This window comes from Macrotis lagotis, chromosome 1 (genome assembly GCF_037893015.1).
Source record: "Macrotis lagotis isolate mMagLag1 chromosome 1, bilby.v1.9.chrom.fasta, whole genome shotgun sequence".
Classification (NCBI taxonomy): Eukaryota; Metazoa; Chordata; class Mammalia; order Peramelemorphia; family Peramelidae; genus Macrotis; species Macrotis lagotis.
Window position 1 is genome coordinate 929,210,439 of NC_133658.1, and position 20,421 is coordinate 929,230,859.

The window sequence follows — 20,421 nt, forward strand, 5'->3', positions numbered from 1 at the left end:
TTATTTTTTTATTATTTTATTTTTTTAATTCTCATTTTGTACAAATGTTTTTACATTAATAAAATATTCTATTTATGAGTAAACAAAATATCCCTCCTCCCCATGAATACAGACTTGCTTGGGCGATAAAGGGGAGAGGAAAAAAAATTAAAATTAAAAAAAAATAATAGTAATAATTGTAGGTATGGCCAGGTGGTGCAATGGATGAAGCACCAGCCCTGGAGCCATGAGCACCCGAGCCCACATCCAGCCCCATAGAGACCCAACAATCACCCAGCCATGTGACATGCAAGCCACCCGATCCCCACTGCCCTGCAAAAAACAAAAAGAAAAAAAAGACCCAAAATAAAATAAAATAGTAATCACAGTAGGGGTGGCTGGGTGGTGGACAGAGCAGTGGCCCTTGAGCTAGGAGCACCTGGGTCCAAATCTGGCCTCAGATACCCAAAGATCACTTTGCTATGTGGCCCCAGGCAGGCCACCCAGCCCCATTTGCCCTGCACCTTCCCCCAAATAATAATAAAAAATGTGCTTCAGTCTTTGTTCCAACACCAAAAACTCTGTCATGGGTGGATCGCATTCTTTATGGTAAGTCCATTGCAAAAGTTGCTTCCATATTTTTTGAATGTTGCCATTGCTGATCGTAACTCCCTCCTTTCTTATTTCTCCACCACCATGTACTATATTTTTCTCTCTCCTTTCATTCTGACTCTGCTGTAGGGTTGCCGAGTGGCACAGCAGACAGATCCCTGGTCCTGGGGCCAAAAAGCCCTGAGCCCCCATACCACCCGTCAGGCCCAGAATCCACCTGGCCCTGTGGTCCTGGGCAGGCCTTCCAATCCCAGCCCCTTGCAAGAAGTAAAAAAGAAAATGTGTTATATCTGACCACTCTCCCCCCATGGTCCATCCTCTCCTCCTTTATTCACATCCCCACCCCTTCCCCCTGCTCCCCCCTCCTTCTTACTCCAGATGTCTGTACCCCATTGAGTATATTTGCTGTTTCCTCTCCTAGCCACCTCTGATAAGATCAAAGGTTCCCTCATTCCCCCTTGCCTCCCCCCTTCCATATCATTGCAATAGCTCATTGTAATAAAGAAAAAAACTTGTAAAATATCTTGGCCTATTCCTCCTCTCTTTTTTCTTTCTCCCATTACATTTCCCTTTTCTTCTATTGACTCCATTTTTAGACCATATTTTATCTTCGAATTCAGCTTTCTCCTGTGCTTCAACTATAAAAGCTCCCTCTACCTGTTCTATTAACTGAGAAGGTTCATATGAGTATTATCAGTATCATTTTTCTATGCAGGAATATATGCAGTTCATCATCATTAAGTCCCCCATGTTTTCCCCTTCTCCTCCACTCTCCATGCTTCACCTGAGTCCTGTATCTGAAGATCAAACCTTCTGTTCAGCTCTGGCCATTCCAACAGGAACATTTGAAATTCCCCTGGTTCATTGAAAGTCCATCTTTTTCCCTGGAAGAGGACATTCAGCCTTGCTGGGTAGTTCATTCTTGGCTGCATTCTAAGCTCTTTTGCCTTCCGGTATATTATATTCCAAGCCCTACGAGCTTCCAATGTAGCTGCTGCTAAGTCCTGTGTGATCCTGACTGCAGCTCCACGATATTTGAATTGTGTCCTTCTGGCTGCTTGGCTGGTTTTTAGCATGCTATTTTCTTCAGCATTTTTTTTTGGATTTCCTTGACTAAGCTGCTGACTTCATTTTCATGTTTTTCCTGCATCTCTCTCCTTTCTTTCCCCAGTTTTTCTTCCAACTCCCTCATTTGATTTTCAAAGTCTTTTTTGAGCTGTCATAGCCTGAGCCCAATTTCTGTTTTTCTTGGAGTCTTTAGATGCAGGAGCTTGTGCTTCCTCATCTTCAGATTGAGTATTTTGATCCTTCTTGGGCTCATATGCAAAATATTTCTCAATGGTGTTCCTCTTGTTTCTCTGCTTGCTCATTTTCCCAGCCTGGGCCTGGTTTTGGGGTGCTTCCTGAGCTTTTGGGACACTCCCACAAGGGTCTCAGTGTGTGAGGCTCTGTCCTCCCTCCTGGTCTGTGAATGACCATAAGCACTCCCCTCTGCCATGGGGCTGAGGTGGGGGGATCCTGTTGTTCTATGGGGGGGCCTAGACTGGGATCAGGATCTGAATGTGGTCAGAGCCCCAGAGTCCTGTTCCAGAGACAGAGGACAGAGCTCTGCAGTCTCTCTTCACTCCCCTCCCTCAGCTCAATGGGCTCCTGCCCTGGAGGCTCCTGCTTACCGGCTCTGCCTGCTTCTGTTTTGGGATCTGGGATGCAGAAAGACCAAGCTGCTCCCTGTGTGCCCCGAGGGCTGGGCTCCACGTGCTCGCTCTGGCAGAGGTCCCCTGCTGTTCCCCCACTTTGTGCCCGGTGCTCTCCGGGGTATAGCTCAGGAGACTCCCCTGCTGCTGTGAGCTGAGACTCCCAGCGCCCTGGGGCTGCCTCCAGGAAGCTGAAGTTCTTTCCTCTAGCCGGCCGCCCCTCTGACCCCGGGGAGCAGAGCCTTTCTGCTCTTTTCCAGGTTACCTTGAGTAGGAGAACTGCCTCACTGGGTCCCTTTGTGGGTTCTGTCTCTGGAAAGTTTAGTTAGAGTCTTTAGTTTCAAGTTTTATCAGAGAGCGCCCAAGACTTGATCCCTTCTTGTCACCATCTTGGCTCCGCCCCAACTCTTTGCCTTTTGCAGAGGAGTTCTCTTAAAGGAAATTTTTGATCATATTTTCTATTATGCCAATTCAATTTCTATTATGCCAATTTTCTTCATGGATTTTTGTGCCTCATTTAACATTGGATCTCTTCTGCTTTTTAGGGGTAATTTTCTTCAGTATTTATTTTCCTTCTTTTACCAAGTTTTTTTTTCATGATTTTCTTGCATCAATTTCATTTCTTCATTAGATTCTCCCTCTTACTTCTCATATTTAAGTTTTACATTTTTTGAGTTCTTCTGGGAATTCTATCTGGGTCAAATAACATTCACATTTCTCTTTGAGGTTTCTGCTGTAGAAGTTTGAGCTTTGTTGTCTTTACCTAAATTTGTCTTTTACTCATCCCTGCCACCACAGTAATTTCCTATGGTCATTACCTCTTTTTGTTATTTGTTCATTTCCACAATCAACTTGTAGATGTTTAATTTTATGTTGGGCTCTGTTCTTGGGGTGGAGGTGGTGCTCTCCCCAGATTCAGGTTTTTCATACTGCTGTTTTTGGTTCTTTGGAGGCAGAGTTATGTAAGTTTTTAGTTATTCCAAGGTGGGATAGCAGAAGTCTATTCTATGAATGATCACAAACATTCCTGTCAATACTAGAACAGGCTCCACTACCCTTCGATCTCTAATGGGCCTTTCTCACCCTGAGACAGCTACCCTGGACAATGCAACAGAGTCTTGAGCCCAATGGTATCAAAGGATACTAGGTTGGACACCAAGTGTCCAACATGCTGACTACATGTGGGCTAAGTGCTTCTTAAGTTACTGCTGGTTGGCCACTGGTTTGCTGAGGCACATACAGCCTGCGCTGGAGTGCACTGCAGTCTTATCTTAGTGATAGACCTGTCCACCCAAACTTCTCAAAAAAATTTCTCACGGGCCGAAAAATTGTTCATCACATTATTTTGTTGGTGCTGGTACTCTTTGTTGGGATTTGCTGGGAGTCATTATTTTAAAATTGTTTGGAGGAAAATTGGAAGAGATCAGTTGAGTTCTTGCCTTTACTCTGCCATTGTGGCTCATTCCTTGGGGTACAAATTCTATAGATGGGAAAAATTGAGGCAGTGATGGCTTAAATGATTTGTTCAAGGTCATACAAATATTAAATGTCAGAGACTGAATCTGAATTCACATCTTGTCCCAGAAGTAACACTTTATACATTGTGCCAGTCACCAGCTAAAAAAATTGAAAAAGAATCAAATTAGCCACTTTAAGCCCATTTGCCTTGCAAAAACCTAAAAAAAAAAAAAAAATCAAATTTCCAGTGCTTACCAAAATATTTACACCAGAATTTTGTGTGTCAAAAAAGGATAGGAAAGAATGAATTTACAGTATTTAAATGCTATAAAATATTAATTCAGAGAAATAGGGAATTATGCACAGAAAGAAATTTGGTATGTCTTATTACATCTGTGCTGAAGGAAAAGGTCTTCTTTTGTTAATTAAATCCATAAGTTTTATGTCATTATATTACTGCAATATACATTCAAGTATGACCTTCTAAACAAGACTGTGCTACAATAATTGTTTTTGGATCCTTCTTTCCATGTGAGTATTCTGATGTCTAGGTATCTCCCTCTTCCATCCAAAGACATGGCCCCATTTAGCATATTCATAAAGTTTCACCCACAATGAATACTCTGATGTAAAGAAATGATCTCTGACCAAACTTTTTCCTCACACTGAGTTCTTCTTGAGGTTGTCCCCAGAATGAATTTTCTGATGTCGAGTAAACTTTCATTCATTAGAGAGATAAGATTTATATCTATTATAAACTCATGAAAAATAAAGGATGACTGTAGTTATGACTCTGGAGGTCAATCTGAAAGTCTTTCCACACTCAATACATTTATAAGGTTTCTGTCCAGTTCAGATTCTCTAATGTGGAACGTGACTGGAGCCATGTCTTTCCACATTGATTGCATTTATAAGCTTTTTCTCTAAGGTGATGGAAAACAAGTTTACTTCTAATTTGGAAAGTCTTTCCTCAATAAATACATTCCTAAAGTTTCTCTCCCATGTGGCTTCTCTGATGATTAAAAAGACTAGACTTGTATCTGAAAGTCTTTCCACAATGATTACATTCATAGGATTTCTCTCCATTGTGGACTTTCTGATGTGCAACAAGACTAGTTTTTAGTGAGAAAGTTTTATCACAATGATTACATGCATAAGGTTTCTCACCCCTGTGAATTCTCTGATGTACAACAAGATTGTAGCTCTGGCTGAAAGATTTTTCACACTGATTACATTCATATGGTCTCTCTCCAGTGTGGATTCTCTGATGACTAACAAGACTAGATTTACATATGAAAGCCTTTCCACAATGATTACATTGATAAGGTTTCTCCCCAGTGTGGATTTTCTGATGTACAACAAGATTAGATTTACATGTGAAGGCCTTTCCACATTGATTACATTCATACGGTTTCTTTTCAGTGTGGATCCCTTTATGATCAACAAGATGGTTTCTCTGTCTGAAAGCCTTTCCACACTGATTACATTCATAAGGTTTCTCTCCAGTGTGGATTCTCTGATGACTAACAAGACTAGACTTAAAAGTGAAAGTCTTTCCACAACTACTACATGCAAAAGCTTTCTCTCCAGTGTGACTTTTCTGATGACTAACAAGATGGCTTCTCTGCCTGAAAGCCTTGCCACAATTATTGCATTCATAAGGTTTCTCTCCAGTGTGGATTCTCTGATGACTAACAAGATTAGACTTAAAAGTAAAAGCCTTTCCACAATGATTACATTCAAAAGATTTCTGTCTAGTGTGTATTTTCTGAGGAAAGACAAGACTATAGTTGAATTTGAAAGTCTTTCCACAATGATTGCATTCATGAGGTTTCTTTTCCATGTAGTTTTTCTGATGTCTTTTGAAAGATGACTTTGCACTGAAAGCGTTACCACATTCTTGACACTCATGGGGTTTCTCTCTAGTATGAATTCTCTGATGGGAAATCAGAGATGATTGCTGCCTGAATGTATTTCCACATTGTATACACTTATGTAGGTTTTCAAGAGTGTGAAATTTCTGATGGTGAATAAGGGATGACTGTTGTTTAAAAACTTTACCACATTCATTACATCTATGTTTCTTTCCATTGTCAATTTTTTGGTTGTCAATGAGCTCTGAATTACTGGTGAAGACCTTAGAATGTTCACTACAGATATTATTCGTTTCTCCAATGTGACTGTTCTGAGGTTTCATGATATCTGAATTCAAGCTGAAGGCCATCTCACCTTGATAAGTTTGCTCTTTGGAGGACTTTTCATGTGACTTAGCAATTTCTACCTGTTCACTATATTTATTTTCCAGACTTGACATCATTTTCTTACAGTGAATTAGAATAAATGTCAGGCAACATTCAGTCCTATCTTTATCAAAATCACAATGACTCCTTTGCTTTTTCTTTGTCTTAATTTCTGAGTCACAGGTTTCTCTTAAATGGAGATCACAGTGAGTTCCATTCACAAATCTTTGTTCTTGTGATGCTTTCACAGAAATGCTTAATTCTGAAGTAGTTTCCCTCATTTGACACCTGGTCTTTCTATCTGGAGGAAATAAAAATGGTATAGATCAGAACACACACACACACACACACACACACACACACACACACACACACAAATACTTTTCCCTGAAAGGAAACAAATTAATAATTTATTTCTCTAGGGAAAGAGGAGTCTTTAAACTTAAATGGACAAAATCAAGCATTTCAAAATGTCATTATTTCACAGTTTTAATTTAGTAAGATTTTCACATACAACTCGATTCTCACAACAAACCTGCAACAATACCAGTATTCTCAACTCATGCCACAAAGATCATTATGATACTTTCCTGACCAACTCTCTGACAGTGACTAGGCAATGTCATCCCATAGTACTAAATAACCTTTGTCCAGTGCCCCCCCTTTTTTTAAAAAAATGTAAAACTCTTTTGTTATTGAAAGTTCCCTTGTTTATATTTGAAATGTATGGTGTATGGGTACAGACCATAATGCAATAGTAGTTTAAACAAGTGACCAGGAGAAGTAGTCCATTTGACATGTCTGTAATATCATTTAAGAAATATTGCTGGGGCGGCTAGGTGGCGTAGTGGATAAAGCACCAGCCTTGGAGTCAGGAGTACCTGGGTTCAAGTCCGGTCTCAGACACTTAATAATTACCTAGTTGTGTGGCCTTGGGCAAGCCACTTAACCCCATTTGCCTTGCAAAAAAAAATAAAAGAAGAAATTAGTGAATATAAAGACAAATGTATTGTAATAAAGCAACAACATTTTTAAAGTAAAAATTTGGTTGTATGCTTTAAATTCTATAGTTCTCATTTCCATTTCTCAATTAATGATTATTTCCATTTGATTTTAGGGAGACCATCATCTCACACAGGATTAGAAGGCTATCATTGCCAAGTCCCAGGACCAAGAAAATATCCCTGTGACAATCAGGTCTAGCCCATTCTCCTAGTGACTATTTTCCTTCTTTATGATTGTATATACTTCTATGTCTCTGTCCTTCAGTGGGTGAGTTAGTATATTTTGGGGGATTCCCAGGTTACTATCATGCTTCTCTGCATTGATTGTAGCTGCCATACCTTTGATGTAAGGATACTTTTGGATAGAAGTCTTCCTTTTTTTGCCTGAAACTCAGATAAAGTATATAGCTCCTAAGTGGTCATGGTAAGATTTAATGTATCCTACCGCATGAGACAATGCAGGCAAGCAGGAAATCTGCATGAGGTTCTCTCGGGCCCTTATCTTCTACTGCTGTCCTAGAGCTTGCTGCTGCTCTCTATAGTAAATTTAGGAAATATGCCCCATTCCTCATCTAAGCGCCCCCCATAGCAAAGCAATTCTTTTGACTTTCCCCTAAATGACTCCCTATGCCACTCAAAGCTTTTCCAAATCTTTTCGTTCCCATATGGCTTGCTCCCCTGCCCTACCCTCTCAATATAGAATGTGGTTTCATATTTCAATATAACAATTGGACATGCACCAAGAGTTTTTTTAACCTCCTCCTCTTCCCATGTAAATCACATGTGTTCTTTTCTGCCTTTATTTCTTTCTCACATGAGAGATCCCCCTCCTGATTGACAAGGGAAATGTCGCAATCAACCTATTCCAAGCCATCTATTCCTCTATTATTTCCATTTTTTCAATAACTTTTAATCTCTACAATTCTACTGGTTCCTTCTCAAATACCTCAAATAAAATCATTTTTCCATTCTTTAAACAACCCACATCAGATCCATCCATCCACATGGGATATCATCCTATATTTCCCCTCTTTCTTGGTGAAACACCTAGAGATAGCCATCTATACTTAGGGTCTCCAACTCCTCTATTCTTACTTTCTGCAGTTTGAATTAGAAAGTTTAACTCAAATTCTTCTCCAAAGTTATCTATGATTGGACTTCCAGGACAGAGTCAAGATGGCAGCACAAAGCTAGCATGCTTTTCCCTACACGATGCTAAAGGAAGCCTCTACACAGACATTAAAGCTATAGACAGAGACAGCTAGATGGTACGGTGGATAGAGCACCAGCCCTGGAGTCAGAAGGACCTGAATTCAAATCCAGCCTCAGATACTTAATACTTACTTAGCTTTGTGACCTTGGGCAAGTCATTGCCCCACTGTCTTGCAAAAACAAGATTGAAAAAAAGTTTTCAACTGTAGATTTTGTGGAGGATCTTCAGTGAAGGTCTGTCTCTGTGGGGGAAAAAAGGGAAGTAAAGCCCAGCTAGGAGGGAGAGCAGGAAAGCCAGCTAGAGGCTTTTAGCCCAGGTCCCAGCAACTAGATAGCAAGCCAGCAGGGAAGGTCCCAACCCGAGACAAAGTCTGAAACCTGGGAACACTGGGGTAAAAGACAGGACTGTGTTGGGAACAAACCACTGCATAGGCAGAGCATGGACATAAAGGAGAAATAAACCTCTGCAAAGCCAATACCTGGAGAGAATAGGGAATATCTTGGCCAATGATAAGACAGGGATCAGACCCCAGTCCCAGCACAAAAAGCTTGGATTTATACTCCCTATACCCCAGTAGCAGAGCTCAAACAATCAAAATGAGCAAAGAAACTAAGAGTATTAACCATAGAAATCTACTTTGCAGTCAAAGATAATAAAAATGTCACCTCAGAAGTAAAAAGCAGTGACAAATTACCCACAGGGCAAGTCTCAAAGGAGTTGATGAATTGGACTCAAATCTAAAACCTCATAGAAGAGATTAAAAAAGAATTTAAAAACCAAAGAGAAGATGAAAAATGGAAAAAAGAAATAAGAGCCATGCAGGAAAATTATGTATGAGGAATTGACCAAAAACTTCAACTCCTTTAAAAGTAAAAATAAACAACTGGAGAAAGAATGTAACTCTTCAAAAAATAAAATCAACCAATTAGAAAAGGAATGCAACCCACCTAAAACTCAAATCAACCAAATGGAAAGGGAATACAACTGAGCAAAAAGTAAAATTAACTAACTGGAAAAGGAAACACAAGTTAACTGAAGAAAATAAAATCCCAAAAATAGAAACTAATGAATCTATGAGACATCAAGATTCCATGAAACAAAATCAAAAGGCTGAAAAGATTGAAGAAAACATAAAGTACCTTTCAGGAAAAACAAGCAACCTGAAAAGTAGATTCAGAAGAGATAATTTATGAATTATTGGTCTACTAGAAAACCTAGATCAAAAAAAGAACCTGAAAAATATCTTTCAGGAAATTATCAGAGAAAACTTTCTAATTATACATGAATTAGGCAAAACTAGCTCTTGAAAGAATGCACAAGACACCTCCAGAAAGAGACCCCAGCAGAAAAACTCCAAGGACTATCATAGCCAAATTCCAGAATTCTCAAATAAAGGAAAAAAATACTGCAAGCATCGCAAAAGAAGCAACTTAAATGCAAATGTAATCAGAATTACACTGGATTTATCAGCTTCAACATTAAAGGATTGGAGGGCCTAGAATATGATATTTGAGGGCAAGAATTTACTACTCTACAAAATTCAGCATAATGTCAGTGAAAAGATAGATGTTCAATGAAATAGAGAATAATCAAAATATCCTGATAAAAAGACCAGAGCTGAACAGAGAATGCGATCTTTGAATACTTGACTCTGCATAAAAAAGGTAAATGGAAATGGGAAAAAAGTGATAGTCAAGAACATTAAGTTGTATGCAACCTTATAAGGGAAGATAACACCTGTAACCCTTGAGAATTGTATTTTTCTGTTAAAGTTCAGAGTCCCAGTACTTAGAATACTTAAAGGCTCTCTCTCTCTCTCTCTCTCTCTCTCTCTCTCTCTCTCTCTCTCTCTCTCTCTCCATATATATATATGATTTGACTATACTAAATACTTAGAGGTTTATAGTATAGAGGAAGAGGATGGGATCATACTTAGAAGGGCTGTACAAAAGATATTAGGAAGTAATCTTATCTTAATCCATACTTTAGGTAACAAGGGTTTGAGTACCATGGTTGGGGCACTAAAGGGATAGTGGGAGAGAATGTCTCCCATACTTTGGTTGGAAAGGGCTGTGGGGCAGTGGTTGGAATACTATAGAGATGGTGGGAAGAGTGATATACTTATAGGGAATGAACATGAAAACATCATGAAAAGATATGCTTGGCTTGAAGCATTAACTCCTTCCCTCACTGCAGCCCACCCCCACCCCCAGTTACAAATGGTTCATGAAATTATATGGTTCTGCATGATACTCTGGCTCATGAGAATTGTGTGTCCATGGAGGGTACTTGAAAAGGGGGTAAAGTATAAAGTGATTATAATTTGATGTGATTCATGACTCTTGAGAAGGGTATTTCTAATGAGACAAAATAGGGAAGAGTACTTAGGGACTATGAGGCAATGCTGCTTATCAATCAATCAATCATTCAGCCTTTGTTAATATTTTGAGCTTATCAGTCAAGCAATCAATCAACCTTCTATTGGTTCAGATAAAAGGAGTATATTTTGACAAAGGTGATGTAAGAACAAGACAGGATTAAAACATCAAAAACATAAAAAGGATTATACTAGAAGGCTAAGGCATTAGTGGACAAATAATACCAGGTGAAGGGAGAGTATGAACACTGAGAAAAATCCTACTCAAAAGATTTGGCCCAGAGAGGGAATGACATAAATTCTCCGTTGGGTTTAAAAAAATCTATCCTACCCCGGGGCAGCTAGGTGGCATAGTGGATAAAGCACCAGCCTTGGAGTCAGGAATACCTGGGTTCAAATCCGGTCTCAGACACTTAATAATGACCTAGCTGTGTGGCCTTGGGCAAGCCACTTAACCCCACTGCCTTGCAAAAACCTAAAAAAAAAAAATCTATCCTACCCTACAAGAAAATAGGGAGGGGAAAGGAAAGAAAAGGAAAAAAGAGAATGATAAAAGGGACGGTGAAGGTATGAGTAAAAAGTAAGCCTAAAGTTAAAATTTAAACAAAAAGTTAAAGGGAAAAGAAGCAAAACATTAGTGAGGACAAATAGGAGAAAAGGAAAGAGAAAAGTACAAATGAGAAAAGATAACATGGAGGGAAATAAAGATTTAGTAAAGTTAACTGTAAATTCTCCCATAAAATAGAAGCAGATAGGACAATGAATTAAAAACCATAACCCTACAATATGTTGTTTACAAGAGCCACATCTGAAGCAGAGAGATACACACAGATACAAGGTATAAAAAACCATAAATGGTTGGAGTCTAGAGAAGCATGAAAAGAATTACAGGAACTGATGCTGAGCAAAGGGAGCAGAATCAAGAGAACACTGTACACATTAACAACACTGTGAGTTGATCAACTTCCATGGATGCAGCTCCTCTCAGCAGTTCAGAGAGCTAGGACAGCCCTGGGAGACCTGCTATGGACAATTTATCCACATCCAGATGAAGAAAAAAAAAAAACGAAACAAAAAAACAGAATCTGAATGAACGCCATGTTCACTTCTGACGTTTTTCCCTTCCTATCTCATAGTTTTTTCTTTACCCTTTGTCCTAATTTTCCATACAGAGAATGACTAAGTAAATATGCTAAACACAAATGTACATGTATAATGTTGGCTAGACTGTTCACCATGAAGGGGAAGGAGTGGGAAAGGAGGGTAGAAGAAAATTACGTAATTTATAAATATGCATATAGATGAATGTTGAAAAACTTTCATAACATGTAATTGAAAAAGAAAATATCAATTTTTTTTTAGGTTTTTGCAAGGCAATGGGGTTTTAAGTGGCTTGCCCAAGGCCACACAACTAGGGAATTATTAAGTGTCTGAGGCCGGATTTGAACTCGGGTACTCCTGACTCCAGGACCAGTGCTCTATCCACTGTGCCACCTAGCCACCCCAAAATATCAATTTTTAAAAAAATATGCCAATGATTTTCTCATTGATAAAGCAAAACCTTCATTCTTTTTTAGTTCTTTGAATCTTTTCACAATGCAAATCACATCCTTTCCGGAATAGCCTCTACCCTCTAGACTTTGGTGACATTCTTCTCATTGGATTATCCTCCTATGACATGCAAAGCTAATCTCAAATCTTTCCCCAAACCCTTTCCTTCTTTCCAAATACTTTCCAGGTTCATAAAGGAGATGTAATCCAATCAATCTCATCTTTCATCCACTCATACCATACTCTTTCATGTTCTATCTTTTGGCAAGTCCTGTTGAGTCTACCTTTTAACATCTCTGATATACATCTCCTCTCCCCAAACCACCCATTTCTAGATTCAGACCCAATTACCTCACCCTGGAGATATTACAAAAGACTGTTGTTTGATTTCATTGCCTCAAGTCTCTCTCCAGACCCATCATTTCTACACAGAAATCAAATTGATCTTCCTAAGGTTCATATCTGACCATATCACTGCCTTTTCAATAAACTGAAAAGGCCTCCTAGTACCAGAAGGAAATCCAGACTACTCTATAGAATTGATGGGTCTCTTCATCATCTGTCCCCTCATACCCTCCCAGTCTTCCCTACTCTTATTCCCACTGCACATAGGCTATAAACTGGTAGCAAGACCTTCCCTTCAATCCCTTAAACAGGACAAACCATTGTCATTGTTAGACTCCATGGGTTTTTCTCTGGTTGCCATTCATCCTTTAAGATTGTGCACACCTCTCCTTCACCCCCCCCCATGCCTTCTCTGAAGGCCCAAATAAATCCCACCTTCCACAAGAAGCTTTTTCCAATCCACCTTGAAGTGTCTTACATCTCTGGACTAGCTCTGATTCATCTTCTATATGTTTTTCACATAATTTTGTCCAAATTGTCTTTCCTACCACTTCCTGAGATCCTTCAGAGTAGAGATATGCATTGCCTTTCTCTGAATCACCAGAACTTAGCACTTGGTTGGTTGGTTGGTTCTTGTCCTTCATTAGTGAAGAAAACTAAAATGATTTCACAATATTAGAAACAAGTGACAGTGTGTCCAACTGAGGCTGATCATACCAACATGAGCTCAGAATGCTCTACCATAGGTCAGACACAAATAATCCACATGAATACCTGAGGTGGGTTCTCTAAATTTATACATCTCATGTTTCCTTTGAGCTGCTTCCATTCTGCCTTGCTCATAGAGCACAGCACCCTCTCTGATGGGGGCACATCATGCTGGGAAGTCTTGTGCCAGTGTCTCCCATGCTATACAATCAAAACCAAAATTCTTTTTTTTTTTTTAGGTTTTTGCAAGGCAAATGGGGTTAAGTGGCTTGCTCAAGGCCACACAGTTAAGTAATTATTAAGTGTCTGAGACTAGATTTGAATCCAGGTACTCCTGACTCCAGGGCTGGTGCTTTATCCACTGCACCACCTAGATGCCCCAATACCAAAATTCTTAAGAGAGACCTTGAAAGTGTCTGTTGCTTCTTCTGACCCCACTATGAACATTTGCCCTGTGTGAGTTCTTCATAAAATAGTCTTTTTGTCAAACGTACATCCAGCATTCTAATAACATGTCCCATCCATCACAGTTGTACTCTCTGTGGTACCCTTTGAATGCTAGGCAGTTTAGCTTGAGAAAGGAACACAGTGGCTGGTATCTTCTCCTGCCAAGTGATCTTCAGAATCTTCCTAAGACAATTTAAGTGGAAGTGATTCATTTTCCTGACTTGGTCCTGGTAGACTGTCCAGGATTCACAGATATATGGCAATGAGGTCAGCACAACAGCTCTATAGACCTTCAGTTTGGTGGTCAGTCTAATAACTATTCTTTCCCACACTTTCTTTCAGAATCTCCAAAAACTGAGCTAGCTCTGACGATGCATGTGTCAACTCATTCTCAATGTGTACTTCCCTCAAAAGTAAACAGCCAGGTTAAATGAACTTATCCAGTATTCATAGAAGTTCTCCATTTGTTGTAAATAATGGTTCCACAAATGGATGGTGCGGTGCTGGCTGATGGAGAACCTTGGTTTTCTTGGTGTTCATTTTTAAACCAAAATTAGCAAAGCAACAGAGAATCAATGCATATTTTTTTCATCTCAGCCTCAGAGGCTGCATTGAGACACAATCATCTGCAAACAGAAGACCATGCACCAACATTCCCTCTACTTTGGTCTTGGCTTATAGACTTTTCAAGTTGAAGAATTAATCATTAGTGCAGTAGTTGACCTTGATGCCGGCCGACTTCATCACATCCTAATGTTTGTTTTCTTGAAGAGTCTAAAAAACTCTTGCATATATAGCCTGAGTCCTTTTTGGAGATCTGCAGGAGAGTTCTATATACCAAAGTTTCAAAGAGTGGATCCTATAGGATCATTGTATCATCCCTGGAAGAGAAGTCAAAGACCATGCCATCCAGTCCCTTCATTTAACAGATTGGGAAATTGAGGTTCAGAAGTTGAGTGACTTGCCCAGGATTCCACTGTTAAAAATGTCTGAACAAGATTAGCTCTTCCTGCCCACAAGTCTAAGATTCCCTTCTCTGGGTCCTGTAGCTGCCTCTTCTTGTAATAGTTCTCAAGAATGTGTTTCCATTAAACTCACCTGGACAGGAGGTTCTGGGGTCTTCTCGCTCCAGCAGGCATGGTGCTTCACCTTGCTCAAGATGGGAAATCAAATCTTCTCTGGGAACTGGAACACCTAGACAGGGAAAATAAGAAATAAGAAGGGAGAGACACATGCAATAAGGTTCTCTTCAGGGAAAGGGGGCATGCAGGAAGCATCACCAGATGGTTCCAAGGATACCTCCAGGATCATTTTCCTGGCATTTGTTTTTAGGAGGTTTTAGGGAGATGAGAAGGAGAGTGAGTATTTAGAACAACATTTTGCTTTCATGGAAAGACTGGCTGATTCTATAGATTCCATTATCTAGAAATTAAGAGGCAGCTGGTAATACAGTATGGAGAGTGTTAGACCTGAATTCAGGAAGCCTTGATTTCAAATGTAGTCTTAGTTAATCTAAGTACCTAAGGCAAGTCACATAACCTCTGGTTGCCTCAGTTTCCTCAACTGTAAAATGGATATGATACTACAATCTTACTGACACACTTGTAAGAATCAAATTAGAAAATATTTTTAAAGTTAGCAGGCAGCTAGGTGGCGTAGTAGATAAGAGTATCAGTCCTGAAGTCAGGAGAACCTGAGTCCAAATCCAGCCTCAGACACTTAACAATTACCTAGCTGTGTGACCTTGGGCATGTCACTTAACCCTACTGCCTTGCTAAAAAAACAAAAAGAAAGGAAAAAAAAGAAAAGAAAAACATACCACCATCACTCCCAAAACCCCCCAAAGAGGTAGTTAAGTGCCACAGTGGATAGAACATTGACCTTGGAGTCAGGAGGACCTGAGTCCCAATCCAGCCTCAGACCCTTAACAATTACCTAGCTGTGAGACCTCAGGCAAGTCACTTAACCCCAATGCCTTGCTAAAAAAAAGAAAAAGGAAAAACACAGACCATACCTTCCCCCCCCCCCAAAAAAAAGGTAGCTGGGTGGCACAGTGGATAGACTACTGACCCTGGAGTCAGGAGGACCTGAATTCAAATGTGACCTCTATCACTTAATTATTACCTAGCTGTGTGGCCTTGGGCAAGTCAATCCAATTGCCTTGCAAACTCCCTCCCAAAAGAAACCTTTAGCCCATTTCCTGCCACATTTACATCAGTATAAATGCTTGCTTCTATGTCTACCATCTGGTTTAGAATGTGGGGGAAGTATGAAGGAGGACCAAGGACACATTAGCTCTACCAGACTTCTGAGAATGAATTTAGGAGCAAGGAACTACATTTTAATCTTCTTTTAACCTCCTGAAGACCAGACCCAATCCAAAGAGAAGGGCTTACTTGGGGAGGGAGGACCTTTCCAGCACTGCTATCTCCAAAGAAAAGTTGCTGGAGCAGTTTTCAGAGACTTGGCAGACAAACTTCATGTTCAGGAATCAGACTAGCTGCAAGCTTTCAGTTTAAAGTCTGAGATTCTCCATCACTGCTTTGATCTTTGACTTTGGTCTCCCTGGAACCAGGAAGGGGTAGCTTCAGGGGCAAGAAAAGAAAACCCCAACTACCAGTTACACAGGGAAAAGACCTTTTCCAGGAAAACCAAGCAGTAGGAGGACCCTGGCTCTCAGACACAGGAGACCAGCACTTAGGCCTTTCTAAGAACTGATAAATGATCCAAACCCTGTGTGTCAGGAAGGGAATGAAGACGACCCCTTGATGGTAGATTCAGTTACCAAAGGAAGTGTCCTTACCCACAAAGAGCAGGTTCCAGGCAGTCTCCAGCATGACCTCCTTGTACAGCTCTTTCTGAGGATGATCCAGGAGACCCCATTCTTCTGGGGTGAAGTCTACAGCCACATCCTTGAATGTCACCAAGTCCTAAACCATCAAAAGTCAGAGGACTTTGAGATGAAAGAGATTTCAAAATTTATCTAGTCCAACCCTCGTCAATTTAAAGGAAGAAACTAAAGCAGAAAGGAAGGATAAAGCCAAAGTTCATACATTCATGAGCAAAATGTTTGACCCAAGGTCAGGAGAGGCATAATACAATCTAGGAGTTTAAAAAAAGAATATTTGAAGTTGGAATAAAGTTAAGAAGTGTGTTACTATGGGGTGGCTAGGTGGTGCAGTGGATAGAGCACCGGCCCTGGAGTCAGGAGTACCTGGGTTCAAATATGGTCTCAGATACTTAATAATTACCTAGCTGTGTGGCCTCGGGCAAGCTGCTTAACACCATTTGCCTTGCAAAAAAAAAAAACCTAAAAAAAAAGTCAAGGCAGGGAAAAAAGATCCCAATGAGTGAAGAGGTCATCCTTGTGACTCAGTTGTAATGAGAGAGAACTTAAACCTCATAGAGTCATAGCCAATGTGCTAGTCTATGGAAATGGACTCTGGCTGATAGTATTCAAGCTTGTGATCAAACAGACCTTCACTCACCTGTTGTGGGGGTCTAGGGCTACCAGGGGCCATTCCCTCGGGCTCTGGATTCCCTACTTGGGTCCGGCCTGGGACATCTGCAGACAGAGCAGGAGAGGAAGAAGGAATCCAAAGGGAGAGATTTCTTGTCTTTTTCTTCCAGGACAGGAGGCAGGTCTACAGGGATTTATATAGGGGGAGGCACCATAGAAATCACAAAGACCCTGACCCAGACACAGGAGAGAGCAGGCAGAATCTGGTTTGGAAATGAAAAATGATCAGATTAGAAATGTAAGAGCCTGAGTCTTGAAATCTGTGAACTTTAGCCTGGATGCCTGCAAGATCCTGAGTGTTGAAATCTGTGAACAATAGCCTGGATGCCTGCAAGATCCTGAACTGTTGCCTAAGTCCCGGCTTGGTCAGCTAGGCGAGTTTCTGCCAGGTCAGCTCCTGCGGATTCTGCCTGGTCAGCCCTTGGACCCTGCAGCAGGGGGGCTTCTCCCAGGACCTGCATCCATAAGAGCACGCCGCCCCATCTCAAGACAAGCTGCAGGCAGATGCTAGAAGCTCCCCTACGGAACCATATAGAAGGGCTCTCCTCACTTTACTCGGGGTTCCAGGGTCCTAGCCCTCACCTAGCACGGAAGCCTAGCTCGAGCTAGTTTAATAACCCCTTGCTATTGCATCTGCATCCTGTGGGGGGGCCTGTTCCGTAACTGGGGACATTTGTCGGACCCTAACAGGAAGGCTCCAGCACTCCCTCCCCTACTCCTGGGCCTCATCCCAGGGAGGCCGGAGGCCAGGGGAAGGCAGAGCAGGAAAGTTAGGTCAATGTACCAAAACTGGGGAGAGAAAGGAGACCTCTGAGGCTAGCAAGGAGCTGAGGACGATTCCTGGGCTTAGAGTCCCTGGAGGGAATCTGGCTGGGGATCCGAGAGGGAGCCAGCAGGAGGGCCACAGGTCCAGCCGAGAGAGGCCAGGCTGAGCGTTTGGGCCTGGGTCCCTGCGAGGTCATGGGCGTCTTCCTAGATTCCAGGGCCTTCCTGCTGACAGGAAAACCAAATTTGTGAATAGTGGCTGGGGGCCAGGAGAAAGGAAACCTGGGGCCTGACAGGAAGGCTGAAGGTCTGACAAGTGGGACCCAACAGTAAAGCCCAGAAGGGGACCCCAGGGCATTTGGGATGCAAAGGGGAGCCTGCATAAGAGCCAGCTGGGGAGGCAGCCTTGGGAATGAAAGGGTGCCTGGGGTCCTAGAGGAGACAGCAGGAGGCCAGAAGAAGAGAGCCGAAGGGAAGGTGTGCCTCCAGAAGGCAAGGGCCTCTTGTCTTCCGGGTCCAGGCTTACCTGGGACCTGCAGGCACAGGGCTGGTTTCCAGAAGTCGCATGGAGCTCAGCTCCAAGGAAAAGGAGAAAGATTTCAGCTCCAGGGGAAGAAGACCAAGTGATCTCAGTTCCAAGAGGGCAGAGTAACAGCTTCTCCAAAGAAAAGTCGCTAGGTCTCAGCTTCTAGCAGCTCACAGGGCAGGTCCTCCCAGTCCCAAGAGCCCCACCCTCCCCATTCAAGCCCTAGACCCTCCCAGCCTCTCCTCCCCAAGCCCTGCCCTCCCTCAGCCACCACAATAACCCTTTTCTACTTCCAGACTCCTCCCAGGATTTAGAGCATTTTGTCCTAGGGCTATGGTTCCCTTTCTTTGCTTCTTCTAAAAAGCGCCTTTGATCATTTATCAATTGGGAAATCTTAGAAATTTTCCACAGGTCTCCATTCTAGAATGAGGTCTTCATCAGAGACTCTGGCTGTAAAAATTATTTCCCAGCTGTCTGCTTTCCTTCTAATCTTTGCTGCATAGGGTTTGTGTTATTATCAAAATCAGCCATTTTGCATCTTATAATATTCTGTATCTCTTGTTTGGTCATAAATTCTTCCCTCTCTATAGACCTGACAGATACTATTCCTTATTCTCTTAAGGCTTATGGTATCACACTTTATGTCTAATTCATGTGCCCATTTTGATCTTATCTTGGGATAGCATGTGAGATGTTGATCCTGGTTTAATAACTGAGTTCTTAAGCAAAAAGTCCCAGGACTAGACAGATTTATGACTGAATGTCCTCGAATAAAGATCATGTAATTCCAATATTAAATAAATTATTTGGAATAATAGGCAAGGAAGGAATTCTACCAAACTCTTTTTATGAAATAATCATTATAATGATAACTAAATCAGGAAAAGTAAAAACAGAGGAAAAAATTAGAGACCAATTTCACTAATGGACATGGATGCAAAAATCCAAAGGGACTACTACTGGGTCTATACCCTGAAGAGATCATGAAAAAAGGGTAAAAACGTCACTTGTACAAAAACATTCATAGAAGCTCTGTTTGTGGTGGGAAACAATTGGAAATAGAGGGGATGTCCATCCATTGGGGAATGGCTGAACAAAATTATGGTCTATGTATGTCATGGCACACTATTGTTCTATTAGCAACCAGAAGGGATGGGAATTCAGGGAAGCCTGGAGGGATTTGCATGAACCGATGCTGAGCAAGATGAGCAGAACCAGAACATTGTACACCCTAACATTAACATGGGGGTGATGAGCAACCTTGATGGACTTGCTCAATCCAATCAGGGACAATTTGGGGCTATCTTCAATGTAGAACACCATCTGTATCCTGAGAAAGAATTGTGGAGTTTCAACAAAGACCAAAGACTATGACTTTAATTTTTAAAAGACCCATTATCTTATTATGTAATTTTGTTGTTGCTAGGGTCCGAGAAAAGTCCCCAATTATGGAACAGAGGCACTCGAGACAATGGAGATGCAATAGCAAGGGTTTATTAAACTAGCTCAAGCTAGGGTTCCGTCTTAGGACAGGGCTAGGATCCTGGAACCCCGAGTAAAGTGAGGAGAGACCTTATATATGGTTCAGTAGGGAATTTCCAAGCATCTGCTGGTTGTCTTGAGATAGTGTGGCATCTTATCATGGAACACAGGTCCTTGGGGAGGTTCCCCCGTTGCATGGTCTGATAGATGACCAGGCAAAAACTTAGGAGCAGAATTTAGGCAAAAGTTCATACGTTTCAAAACTCAGGGTCTTACATTTGTCTCTTATACTTTATTTTTCTTCCTTAAGGATATGATTTCTCTCTCATCACATTCAACTTAGATCAGTGTATACCATGGAAACAATGCAAAATCTAACAGACTGCCTTCTGTGGGGGTGGGGAGAGGGAAGTGAGATTAGGGGAAATTTATAAAATTCAAATAAATAAATAAATTTTAAAAATTAGAAGGAAAAAAAATCCTAAGGAAAACACCATCTA

General features: G+C 41.2%; 1 protein-coding gene across 4 annotated transcripts; it reads right to left on the minus strand.

The window, feature by feature from the left end:
* Positions 1-972: 972 nt before the first annotated feature.
* Positions 973-19,973, minus strand: LOC141510114 (uncharacterized). Of its 4 annotated transcripts, none has more exons than XM_074220114.1 (5): positions 19,700-19,973; positions 18,440-18,568; positions 16,432-16,558; positions 14,727-14,822; positions 973-6,284 (listed from the first exon to the last, which is right to left on the minus strand). In XM_074220114.1, the coding sequence occupies exons 1-5, from the start codon at positions 19,760-19,762 to the stop codon at positions 4,729-4,731; spliced, it is 1,971 nt and encodes a 656-aa protein (XP_074076215.1). In that variant the 5' UTR covers positions 19,763-19,973; the 3' UTR covers positions 973-4,728. The 4 variants fall into 4 exon arrangements, with proteins under 4 accessions (XP_074076215.1, XP_074076216.1, XP_074076218.1 ...); XM_074220115.1 differs by lacking the exon at positions 19,700-19,973 and adding an exon at positions 17,117-17,351 and having other exon boundaries at positions 18,440-18,635; XM_074220117.1 differs by lacking the exons at positions 18,440-18,568; positions 19,700-19,973 and adding exons at positions 8,332-8,441; positions 16,025-16,193 and having other exon boundaries at positions 16,432-16,517.
* Between the last annotated feature and the right edge of the window lie 448 nt (positions 19,974-20,421).

Bases quoted from the DNA above. Each gene is read 5' to 3' on its own strand.
- LOC141510114 (XM_074220114.1), bottom strand. From the start codon at position 19,762: ATGGTGTTCTACATTGAAGATAGCCCCAAATTGTCCCTGATTGGATTG. The intron at 14,823-16,431 runs GTAAGGACACTT...TTCCCTGTCTAG, and splicing joins CTGGAACCTGCTCTTTGTGG to GTGTTCCAGTTCCCAGAGAA. The intron at 6,285-14,726 runs GTGAGTTTAATG...TATTTCCTCCAG, and splicing joins CCCCAGAACCTCCTGTCCAG to ATAGAAAGACCAGGTGTCAA.